Source organism: Chlamydotis macqueenii, chromosome 1 (assembly GCF_036417535.1).
Source record: "Chlamydotis macqueenii isolate bChlMac1 chromosome 1, bChlMac1.mat, whole genome shotgun sequence".
Taxonomy (NCBI): domain Eukaryota; kingdom Metazoa; phylum Chordata; class Aves; order Otidiformes; family Otididae; genus Chlamydotis; species Chlamydotis macqueenii.
This window is the reverse complement of record NC_141556.1, coordinates 63861056-63873139: the sequence shown is the minus strand read 5'-3', so window position 1 is coordinate 63873139 and position 12084 is coordinate 63861056. Positions and strand designations below refer to the sequence as shown.

At 52.0% G+C, this 12084-nt stretch overlaps 1 protein-coding gene across 3 annotated transcripts in view; it reads left to right on the top strand.

Annotated features, from left to right (window-relative positions):
• Nucleotides 1-10742, top strand: part of DENND2A (DENN domain containing 2A) — a 58596-nt gene extending 47854 nt beyond the window's left edge. For 2 of the 3 annotated variants that reach the window (XM_086754806.1, XM_086754796.1), the window contains exons 15-20: nucleotides 4690-4867; nucleotides 5673-5714; nucleotides 6987-7104; nucleotides 7742-7981; nucleotides 9052-9138; nucleotides 10032-10742. In XM_086754806.1, coding sequence (XP_086610932.1) covers nucleotides 4690-4867; nucleotides 5673-5714; nucleotides 6987-7104; nucleotides 7742-7981; nucleotides 9052-9138; nucleotides 10032-10063 — 697 coding nt within the window. In that variant the 3' untranslated portion in view covers nucleotides 10064-10742. Of the gene's footprint in view, nucleotides 1-4689; nucleotides 4868-5672; nucleotides 5715-6986; nucleotides 7219-7741; nucleotides 7982-9051; nucleotides 9139-10031 lie in introns of those variants that run through there. The other variant, XR_015259388.1, reaches the window with a different exon arrangement.
• Nucleotides 10743-12084: the final 1342 nt, after the last annotated feature.

The following is a 12084-nucleotide window of genomic DNA, read 5'->3' as shown; positions in this document are numbered from 1 at the left end:
GCCAAATGCCAGCATATTTTCAGCAGTTTGATTAGTTCAGGGAACAGTGGGCTTCCCGGCATTAAACTCCAAAAGGCTTCAATAGTGTTTTTCAGAAATCATGAAATATCCTAAAACCAAAGAGGGATTCAGGTTGAGGAGTTTTTTAGCTTAGGTGCTTGCTTTTGGAGTAGAAAGCTGGAAAACCTGTAGTCAGTCTAAAGTCTGGGAGGAAAGCAACCAACTGAGCAGCCAGTGTCCTTCCTTAGAAGTTGTTGCAAGTTGTCTGAGTGTCTTTTTAGAGCAAGTCAAGCTAGTCTTGGAGCAAGTTTTCCCAGGAGAGCAAGAAGAGTTTCTATGTATTTGCAGCTGTTGTGCTTAGATTCTGTATTAGCCACCTCAGTTCAAGGTGGCTACCAAGAAGTAGCACCTTCATAGGGTGCTTTGTGCCTAGGTTTTTGCATAGGATGCTGTGTGGTGGGAAGGCCTGTTTTTTGAGCAAACAAATGTCACAAATTGCTGCAGTATCATTGTTCTGATCAAGGGAGTGCTCAGCCAGAGATCTGTGTGTCAGTTTATATCCAAATCTGCCCTTTAGGGAGAGATCTGGCACAGATCTTTGTGTACCTCAGTACTTTTTAACTTCTGTACTAGTGATACCTCATTCAATCTCTCTTGCAAGCTTCTGTGCAGTGGCATCAGACATGCAGCTCAGCCATGATCCCTGCAGGAGGCTGAATGAACCCATGAAAACGTGCTTTGGATCTTGAAAGTGTACTTTAAAGACCTGCAGTGTTTTAAGGATTAGCTGCTGAAACCAAAAGCCTTAAAAAGCGATGTCTGTCTTCCTGTTTCAGCAACTGGCAGTGAACTTCTGTGGCCTGAGAGTAGTGCATGGCACTCCCTAGAATGTACAGCAACTGCACTGGGTGAATCTCTTAATTCCTGATAGCATTGCCAAGCAAAACACAGCACCCGGTGTCAGTGTCCCTCCAATGGCAGCAGTCGTTATCATGGCTATGGCACACACATCCTGGGATGTCAGGATTTCAGTAGGGACGTTGTTTGTAGCTACCCAAAGTCACTGGCTGCGTGTTTGGTATAAGAGTCCTCAAAGAGCTGGTTGGACACTAAAATAAATAGTGCTTTTCAAGTGCATTAAGCTGTTCAGGTTGTGTTAAGGGATGTGCACACCTCACAGAAAGAGGCATGCAGCTTGAGCAGTGCCCAGAACTTCAGTGGTCTTATTCACCTTCTACAGAGAGGGATACCTGCTGTGTTACAATTGTGATGTAGTTTAGGTGGTCTCCCCCATTGCTGCTGGCCGAAGAGCACCCACTCACACAAATGGCATACAAGGAATTTATCATACTGGATTTTTTTGTGAGGCTCAGTAGCCGTGGTGTGAATCAACAGTCCCTTAATCCTTGTTGCCATGCTGTATGCAAGAGAAGGAGGGAGCTTAGGCTTGAGGCATTCCAAAGGAGTGAGGTTCTGCTGGGCTCCTGGAAAGCTGCAGCTCGCTGAGACTATCTGCAGAGTAAGTCTGACTGAATCACGTCAGAAGAGACACCTCAATGTTACCTCCTCCGTGTCCATCTCTGAGCTGTCCTGCCTTCAAAGGAGGTTCAAAAACTTCAACCCTATCCATATTGTTCACTGAAAATGTCTTCCACAGTGAGTAACTGTTGCAGAGCAGAGATCACGACGATTCATCCTGGAGGTGATGAGGCATTCACAGATTGAAGGATGGAAGGGGAAGCTATCTTTTTTAGTTCCCACTGTGAGTTGCGTACAATTTTAGACTTGCACAGCTCTATCTGTGATTTCCACTAACTGGACCTCAGCCATCTTTCCTCCCACTTAATCTCTCACGTACCATGTGTGCTCGCTGGGACTTGAGAGCAGACTTGAGGGAAGAACAAGCCACCATAAATATAGTAGGAGACAACATGCCATAATATCTCACCATGCCATAAATAACCATGTACTTCAGCTGCTCGCTGCTCCTCTGTGGAACTACCTGGCATCAGAGAGATCCTTTCCCTTGGTTTTCAAGTGCTGTCTATGTGGGGTGCAGTTCCTGTCTTTAGGCAGGGAAGTTGGATGTGGCTTCAAGATTAAGGATTTGTGACAAAGGTGAAACTTCTAGCACTTCCACCTTCAACCTCTCTTCAAAGAAGAGGAAGTCCAGTGGCGGTGGTCTAAGAGCAATGCCACAGTGCTGTGCATAAGTGATGATAGGAGGAGGTCTTTCAGCTTTCACCGTGATGATGATGATGTTACTGGGGCTGTTATCAGTCAGAAACTGAGGAGTGGAAAATATGCTCTGCAGTAATGGAGGGGAAGAGAAGTCCCTCCTTTTGCATCTGCTAACATGGCCTGAAATCTGTGGATGTACAGGTAACATCACCTCGAATAAGACAATTTTTAAAGGATTTCATTAACTTGGAGTGCACTTCTAAGATGGCACATTCACTTTTGTTGCAGTTCCTTTCAAGAGTAGCTTGTATGAAAGATACAAGAGAAATAATCTACTCTGATATTGTTCCCACATTTTTCTCTGGGTAGCATGGGTTTGGTTTTTTTTTTTTTTTGGTAAATGTTCCTGTTTCCTACTAGCTCTGTGTTTTCTCATTATTTTCATTTTATTTCTCTCAGATTCATTGTCTGCCTGGCATATGTAGTAGACACAGCAAGACATGGGCTTGCTGATGAGGGCAGGCACAGCTTGAGAGCAGCTTGAGAGCAGCAACCGAGGGGCAGCCAGCAGGAATGAATGTGGAGAAGAGAGGGGAATACTTTTAAGACTTTCCTAAACCAGGATGTGGAACTGAGGATTTTTTCCCATGTAAAAGCTTGAAGCTACCAGTCTGTGACTCAGCCTTTGAAGGGTCCTCCTCTGTTTTTATAGAGTATCTCCTTAAGAACAGACAAGCCTCTGGGAGTGCAGGGAGAGGAAACTGTCCCCATCTTGTGAAGAGACTTTCTCGGTGCATGGGTCCCAGGGATCCCTCCCAAGTGCCCATTCCCTACCTGTCACAGTCCTACATAAAATTGTCACATTAAGCAGATTCCAGCCTCTCCCCTGGATTTACTTGTCTTCAAAAAGCATCATGTGTTTAACAGTGTTTACTGCCTGATTTCTTCATATGGTCCCACTGATGTCCCAGCAACGATAATTGTGCTCTGCTAAACTGAACTTACCTGATGAAAGCCAGCCAGCTGTAGCCCAGCCACGCCGCCCTGCCTAGCGTGTGTTAGCGTTACAGCACAGGGATTTGAATCCACCAGACTTAGCTGGAGGTGGGGGGAGGAAAAGCGGGCTTCGCTTTTCCAAGCGAGCTCAAGTCCACACCCATCAAACCCTTTCCCTCTCAAGTTAGCAATAAACTCCCTGATCTGGGTTGCTGAGTGTAAATTCCCCTGTGGAGTTTAACAGGAGCCAGCTGCGCGCCATTCCTTTGGTGACGTGAATCCTCTGGCTGCACCAGCTTCCCCGCCCCCGGCCTTCTCCAACCTTTCGAGACCTGGATCCCAGTAAAACAAAATGACGTTATATCCAGAGTTTAGAGTGGCAAACCTTCCCCCTCCCTTGATGCATACAAATGCTTCCAGACCCGGAGCGGATGAGTAACTGATGCCCTGCGGCGAGCTCTGCTGTGTCTGACTGCAGGCCCTGCCTGCCTCCTGCCAAAACACTGATAGGGTTTCTGGACGGACCCTCTGGGAAGTTGTCAGAAAAGGCGCTTACAGCCGAGCCGCTGGTGGCATTTGAAGGGGGAAGAAGGAAGGCTGCGCTCTCGTGAGCTGCAGGCAGTATTCCATAGAGGCTGGCCATGTGCTCCCCTCCTGGGGTTTCACTCTCCTGTGGTTCTGAGTAGCCTTGGCAGGCTCCACAGGCTGCGAGGTGTCTAGGTAGCCTCTGGCTGGAGACCACTGCCTTCCTCCTTCTCCCGTGCTCCAGCCTGGCTGCTAGAAGTTATCGGTATGATTGGGATCGATAGAAAAGTGTGCCAGTGGCATGCAATTACTCCTGCTAAGGGTTGCCCAAAGGCAAAGCATGTGTGCTGCACGAGTAGCAAGCCAAGGGGCAGAGGTCGACCATGGCTGGAACAACCTGCAGGAATATCTGGGGACCTTGTGCCTGCAGGTTGTGCCCGGGGCTTTGCCAGGGGGTCCAAGCAGGCCATTCAGCTGTGCTGATGAGGCCAAGAGTATGGTCAGCAGGTAAGTAGATCACAGTGCAGCCCAGCAGATAGCTGCTGTAGTGGTGGAGCCGTCTTCTGCGTCCCATGGCTGTGTGCTGTCTGTGCTGGACAGTATAGCTCCTGTGCATTCAGACCTGTGGCTTTCCCATGGGAACAGCCACAGAAGCATGCTGTGGGAGAATAAACTCGTTTCTCTAATGAAAGGCAGTAGCATGGAAGATCTCATGTCTGTCTGATCAGGGCACTGGAGGAGCAGATGCTGGATTCCGTAGGACCTGTCTCTTCTCACATGTGCATGGGCCAGGATCATCTTTCATAGCCTGGGCTCCTACCTCAAGTCATTGCTCCTGAAGCTGAAAAATGGAGTCAGAAATCTGCGAAAGCCCCTAGTAATTACAGAGATCAATCAGGGAATGATAGGAAGAGCTCTGATTTCTAGGAAGCACCACTCATCTCCTGACTGACCGGCTGTTGCCCTTGGTTGTGTTTCATCTTCCAGCACTCTCTCCAAGTGTTGCCATGCCACGGTGGCACTCCTGTACCCCTTCACCTGGCAGCACACCTACATCCCCGTGTTACCGCCTTCCATGATTGACATCGTCTGCTCGCCCACCCCCTTCCTCATCGGCCTGCTCTCCAGCTCCCTGCCCCGCCTGAAGGAGCTCCCGGTGGAGGAGGTGAGCACTGTGCACCTGCACCTCGGCCTTGCTCTCGGTTGCTTCCAGCGGGCCGAGTTGTCTTCTGTCCCAGAGAGGTTGATCTTGAGAGTCTTCCTTGGCAGCTGGTGGCGTGAAGGTGCTGAGCTGCCGTCTTCTGGCGAGCGTGGGGTGAGGGAGGAGGCGGACGTCCTCTGGGGAGGCAGAGGTTTGCGCTCTGCCTTGTCCGTAGCTTGGGAAATCAGGGCGCTGGGATCTCCCCCTGTGGGGCTGCTGCAGGTAGGAGATGATTTTATTAAAGTTTCTATTGGTTTCTGCATAGTGTTGTCCAGGGGCTAAGTGCAGTGCACCAGGCTTGAAGTATGATTGCTACAAATTGGCCAGGAGAGCTGCTCCTCTAATTAACGCCGGTGTCTAATGAAAGGAATAAATAATTAAGAACTGTGGTGCACAAGGGTGAACGCAGCAAGGCTGAACATGGTCAGGGAGGCATTTCCTCCCTGCCTACCCAGGGGACAGCGGTGCAGTGCACAGAGGGAAGAGATGGAGTTCTGATCCCGACGTGGTGGTGAGGAGTGGCAGGCTGGGCTTCGAGCACAGTCTCCTGCTGTCCAAGCTGTTCTGTGGTTTGCGGTGATGTTGTTAGAAAGCTGCAACGAGGGCTCCGCTCTTGGCTCGTGCTTGGGTGCCTGCTCCAGCTGCAGTGGTGCGTAGGAGGAGCGGGGGCAGGGCCGAAGAGTCTCCTCCAGAGCAGTTACAGATTAAGATAAACTCCGATGCTGGAAATAATTACTTCCCTTTTTTATTCTTGCCCTTCCATTCTTAGGTCCTCGTCGTTGACCTTGTAAATAACCGGTTTCTGAGACAGGTGAGCAGAGCTATTTCATATTCTTCATCTTCTGTCCCATTCTTCTACCACACCTTACCTCTATTTGTGTTTGCTGACCTACCTGGCTGGCTGGATTGCTTCCTCCCCACGCAAACTGAGGCAGGATTTGTGGCTGGCAGCATTATAGGGATTGCTATGTACATACATAATATTAGAGTCCCAAACCCAGCTGTTGAGGACCGAATAATTGTGCATTAGCTCTCTCTCTGTTTTCTTTTTTAAAGAGGGAAAACAGTGGCACTTGAGCAGTGTGGGTCCTTAAGTGGCGTCCTGTAAGGCTGAGGGCAGAGCTGGAGAGCCTTGGCTCAGCACTGACAGCTGGGGAGCAGCACTGGCTCTTCCAGCCTATGTCTGTCGGTCCATCTCCTATCGCATACCCGGTCCTGAGTGGGGAAGGGAGCCCTGATGATCTCTTCAAATCCTTCCTGCCTGAGGAGCTTGTGGTTCCTCACCCCAGTCCTTACACTGGATGGGTCACAAGTAGGAAGCTGGTAGACGGGAGCCTGTGTGGTGCTCTGCAGCCAGGATTGCCCACTGACTTTTACTTCCCTTTGTTGTGGAGAGGAGGAGTGGGATATTGAAGGGAAGAGGACAGATGAGCAAACATACCACTGGCCTGGGAAGCTAGTTTTGCTTCCTCCTGCTGCAGGGAGTAGCATGTGGGTGAAGGCCACTCCCTCTGTGCAGCTCTCACTTGCTAGCTGCCTTAGCTGCAAGGAAATGCTGTACCTTGCACCTCTCTTTGGAGGTTTAAGCTAAATCACATTGTCTCAGCCAGGGCTGATAGGAGCTCACACACAGTCACCAGCAGTGCCTTGGTCTACGGGAACTCGTTACACCTCTGTAACAGGATCGGTGCCTGGGCAGAGTCAAGCAGGGGGTTGTGCTCACCTGGCTGCACGCCAGCATTGTTCAGCTCCGTCCTCTTTGTGATGGTGAGTGCTTGCAGGCAGACAGTGGGGACATGGGTGAGCACTGCCCAGTAGTCTCAGATTGGACACCTGAAATTCTTCCAGAATAGGAGAATATTTGGGACAAGACACCCCCTTTCTCTTTTGCCTCATGCTTCTTGATAGTCCTGCGCTGGGAGAATGTGCCCAGTCTGTTAGAGCTCTCCCTCTTCCTCTCCTCACGGTTCATTTTTGGTGCTCCCCCTGCCGTGCTGGGGACAGGATAGGAGCTGGCAAGGAGAAGGGCAGGGGCCGGCCATGTCTCGACCCCAGGCCCTGAGGAGGTGGCTCTGTTTTGCAGATGGAAGATGAGGACTCCATCCTGCCCCGCAAGCTGCAGGCCGCCTTAGAGCACATTTTGGAGCAAAGGAACGAGCTGGTGAACGACAAGGAGGAGGGCCCTGTCAATGGCAAGCAGGGTAAAACACGATGCCTTTCAGCTTAAAACCACGTCTCTTCCTGCCTCTTTTTCTCTTGTCGCTTCTTAGTGGAGAACTAGGCTTATATTGAATTTAACACCACAGAAACCGGAGGTAGGTCGGGATTTTGGTTGAATCTTCATTAAATATTCCATTGCACTGTGACAGTTCTCTTTGTGTGAAGAGAAACAGTACTTACCTCTTCCTAGCTCTGTCTGTCCTTCCCTTACGGCTCCAGGGAACACCTGCACTCCTTTTGAGGGGAGGGAAGTCCCACAGCCCTCTCTCTGCTGCTGACTGTGTGAGTGATGCAGGCTCCTCCGGGGACGGTCCACCTACAGAGCTGCCATCACAAAGGCAGCTCTGCGGCTCACAGGCAACTGGGCTGAGACAGCTCTTTGCGAGGCAGTATGGGCATCTCCGAGTTGCAAGGGAGCAAGACAAAATTTGGTGGCTTTCAAAGCAGTAGCAGCCCAGTCCTCTTCCATGGCAAGCACTTCCTAGGATGCTGTCTCTCCTGAGCAGCTTTTTCTGTTCAGGCTGGATCTGAAAAAAGCTGGGGAGTTTGTACCCAGGGCTTTTCCTAGTATGTCCTTACAGCACTCTCTTGACCACTGTCTCTTTGTTTTCTTCTTAGAGACCAGCCCTTTGAATGAGCTGGTGTCCGAGGCCTTTGTCCGTTTCTTTGTGGAGATCGTGGGCCACTACTCCCTCTTCCTGACCCCCACCGAGCGAGAGGAGCGGACCCTGCAGCGCGAGGCATTCCGCAAGTCCGTCTCCTCCAAGAGCCTCCGACGCTTCCTGGAGGTCTTCATGGAGACACAGATGTTTGGGGGCTTCATTCAGGAGCGGGAGCTGCGGAAGCAGGGGGTCAGAGGTGAGGGGCTCTGCTTGGGTTCTGCAGTCATGGAAACTCCGCTGTTGCTTCCGTGAGAGCTAGGAGATGCTCACCAGCCGCCAACTCCATCCCCAGGACCATGGCTTGAGGCTTCAGTCTGTGCAGGGGCCCCGAGAAGGAGGTGATAGGGAAGCATTAGCACAGGATGATGGTTTGTTCTGACACCCCTGTGTGGCCTTCAAGAAGTCATTCGGGGATTTTTTGGTTTCTGTTTCCTTATTGTCCCAAAGGGGTGCATCCACTCACAGGAGCATGGTGAGACATAGTGTTTGCACAGCGCATGGGAACCGACTGCTGGAGAACAGGGGCATTTTGTGCGTGGTCTGGTAGTTTGTCGTTGAGGTTGGGGTTACGGGCGTGCTTCACCACTGCAGTAAGGGATGTAAGCAGTATCCTCTGTGTGTCTACCTCTTTATTCCGTGCTGAATTCCCATCAGGACTGTCACAGTATGCTGCTGGAATGACATTTATTCTTGCAGTCCCTCACATCCCCTTCCCATGTCTAGAGGAAGAACTGGCTGTTTTGACTGGTAGAAAATACGGATGCTCATGTCCTTCCCAGAGCTGCTGCTGTTATTTCACTCCCGTTATCCCACAGTCCCAAGGGCTCTGCTGGCAGCTGAATTTTCTCCTCCCTGCTGCTGTTGGGTGTGCTGGCTTAGGAATTTCCTCTCAAGCACTAATGAGCAGTGGACACTTGAACAGGTGGCTGAGTAAAGAGGTTTTGCAGCGTGGTAAATCCCACGTGACAATTCCCCAGATGATCTCACTTTCTGGACTTAGCCGTGTTGGTAGCAGAATGAACGGAGGTTTTGTTTCTCCATGCGCGAAGTACAAAAGCTCAGTCAGCCTTGCAGTGGGGAGGGAGGAGGTGCACCAAAGCTCCTGTCCCAGATCTGGGCTCAGCTGGTGGAGGAGGTGGGGTGAGTTGTTCCCTCTCATGTGCAATAGTTTATTGGTAAGCTGGGACAATATGCTTTCAGGTGGGCATTTTTATTTTTTTTTATAGAGAAGCAAAGTAGAAGTTGGTGCTTGCTTTCTTTCTGCAGGTCTGTTTGAGGTACGGGCTCAGGAGTACCTGGAAACACTTCCCAGTGGAGAGCAGAGCGGAGTCAATAGGTTCCTGAAAGGCCTAGGTAAGGAACCAGCAAACCCCTTGGCTTCTCAGGAGGCTTGGACTTCTTATTGCCTTCGGGTTGGTCAGCAGAGGAGCTGCTGAAGGGTGGCTGGACTCTGCTAGTGGCTACGTGTGGCTTCCTGCAGAGCTCTGAGCCTCGAGTCATCAGTGCCTGGCCATGTATCCCTGTTCTGCCACGCTGTTGGCTCTGCCCCCCTGATCTGCCACTTGTCTGAAGGCTGGTGGGAAACCAAAGTTTGGGCCATGAGCTATGTCTGTGTCTTCCAAAGGACACGTGGGGCTGAGAAGGCAATGGAGCAACCAGTGACTTGGGGGTGGTGGAGTCAGTTCCCAATGAGGGGAGTGACGCAGGCTCCATGGCCTTCAGGTTTGCCCTTAGGGATCAGTGGTGTGAATCGCCCAGGAGTATCCTAAGGTTGAATCCATTTTCCACTGTAAGTGGGGCTAGACAAGAGCCCCAGACTGAGGTTAGAAATCCTTGATAAGTCATTGGACATCATGGCAAAGGGAGTTTGATTTTTGATTCAGATCACATCCCTGGCCCTCCTGTCTTTTCCTGGCCGTTTCAGAGCAGCAGTGTCTGTGGGGCTGGTGTGCCCTGCCTCTTACCCACACATGCTCTGGCCAGGTGAGCTTAGTAATATGTTCACCGTCCAGGACTGCTGGGCAAATGGGCTCAGGAAGGTCCCAGTCTGCAGCGCTGCTCCCAGGGCAGAGCTGGGGCCTGCTCAGCAGGAACCTGCTTGAGCTTTGCAGGGCAGGTGGCTGTGGATAAGGACCCAGGGCTGGCAGCAGGGGTGATTCTCTGCCAAGGCTTTCTCGGCTGGTGCTGGTGGGGAGTGACACTTGTTTTGCCTTGGGAAGTCCATTTTTCTTTCTCTGTCTCTCCAGGTAGCAAAATGAAATTTCTCCACAAAAAGTAAGAGCGAAGCACAACTTCGTTCCACAGAAGAGAACGACTTTACCATTTAACAGCAATAAATCAGACTATTATCAACCGTTCCCATCCAGCCTGCTCCCAGGAGCGAACAGCCTTCGGCGAGCTGACCACGGCCGGGACAGCCTGACATGTGGTGCCGCAGGAAGATTTGATGGCTGCGGGGCTGCCGGGACAGGTTTCTGGATATCTACAGTACCATGCACTGGACCAAGCACTCTCTGAACTCTGCACTAGCACGTTGCAGGCATCCCAGCAGATTGGATCTCTTAGCTAGTCAATTCTTTGTTTTGTTGTATTTTTCTATTTATATTGGGGTTAGAACAATTATTAACCGATGACTCTTGCCCTGCCTCCTCTCTGCCTGGTGCTGCAGGAGGCCAAAGCGGGACTCCCACGGGACTGGGCAGGCAAAGCTCAGGCACGGAGGAGGGGAGGAATGAAGACGTATGGAAACAGGTCTCTGCAAAGCTCTGAGGGCTGCAGAGATGATGTGGACTGACCAGGAGGAGCTTCCAAATAAGAGGGAAGGGTGAGGGGGAACCACTAAACCTACTGAGGACTTGATGGGCCAGCCAGCTCCCCGGGTGGCTGTGCCAGGGGGTCCTGGCACGCAGAGAGGCCTTTCCTTATGCAGTGTAATTAAAAGCGAGTGGTGTAAAAGGCATGCGAACCCTTGGTGTTTTGGGGAGGTGGGCAAGCTGTGTCTGCCCACCTGCCCACCTGGCGCCGAGTGTGAGCCAGAGAGGACATCAAGCAGCTGAGCCCTGGGCTTGGCCAAGCCCTCGGCTTCCCCGTGAGCCTCACAGCCCGGGTGGCCTCCTTCCCCTGCTTGCAGGGGGGCCCCAAAGTGGAGCTCACCTGCAGGGTGTTGCCTGGAAGACCCGCTTCCCGAAGGTCAGGCAGGCTTTCTCCCGTCTCGCATGTTGCTGCTGGGGAGCGCAGTAGGAAGCAGGCAAAAGGAGCGCGCCTGCCGCTGCCTTCTGTGCTCCCAGTTGGGGAGGAGGCAGGACCTACCATTGCCCCCCACTCACCTCACCTCTCTGTTTTGGTGGGGAGGAGAGGTGGGGTGGTGACAGGAGAGGTGCGTGGAGGTTGGGGGACAGGGGGTGAGGGGTCTTTCCAACTGGTGCAAAACCTGTTTCCTTTCCACTGCTTGTAAGGGCAGAGAAATGAGCAGCTGGAGCGTGCTTGGGTCTCTGCTCTTCGGAGAGCAAACCAGGGCATAGCTGTGCTGTGGCCTGAAGGGAAATCTCACCCCCAGCTCTCTGGGGGGGTTGCAGGGTGAGAGCTGCAGGCAGATACCTCTCCTTGTGGGCAGTGGTGGCACGCTGGGCTACACGGGGCTGCCAGAGGGTTTGAAAGTGGTCCAGGCGCCCCTGTGCTCAGCGGGCTTTGCCCGGCAAGAGAGCCTCGTTGAACAGCAGTGGGGTTCAGAGGAGCTCACCTCCACTCAGTAACGGCACTTCGCTGGCTCCCAGCATAATGGTGCTTGTTATGTCTGAGATGCGCCACTATCAGGGGACCAGAGGAGCTGGGCCAGTGGCTCTAGGTGGCCCTGCTTGAGCAGGGAGTTGGCCCAAATGACCTCCAGAGGTCCCTTCCCACCTCAACCCCTCTGCAGTTCAGTGGTGAGCACCATAAATGCCGGACAGCAGTAGTGCCACGCCAGGCAGGGGCAGGTACACAGCACCTGCAGCTCTCCGCTGCCCAAATCTTGTGCGGGGACAGTATCGGGGCTGCCCCTCGCCTGTGCTGAGCACCCGGCTGAGAATTGGCGCTACTCAAAGCCTGGTCTGTCACAGAAGGGGATGGTGGCCCACCAAGGGAAACTGCAGTGGAGTTCAAGGTGAATCAAATGCTGTGTTTTGGTTCTTTTTTTAAAAAGTGTTTTTAATGACAGCAAAATGGGGTTTGCAAAGCTGGGGTGCACCCACACATGCAAAGGCAGCAGGATGCCTGCAAAGCTTTGTGAGGTGCTAAATGAAGCTGATCTCGTGGCTCAGC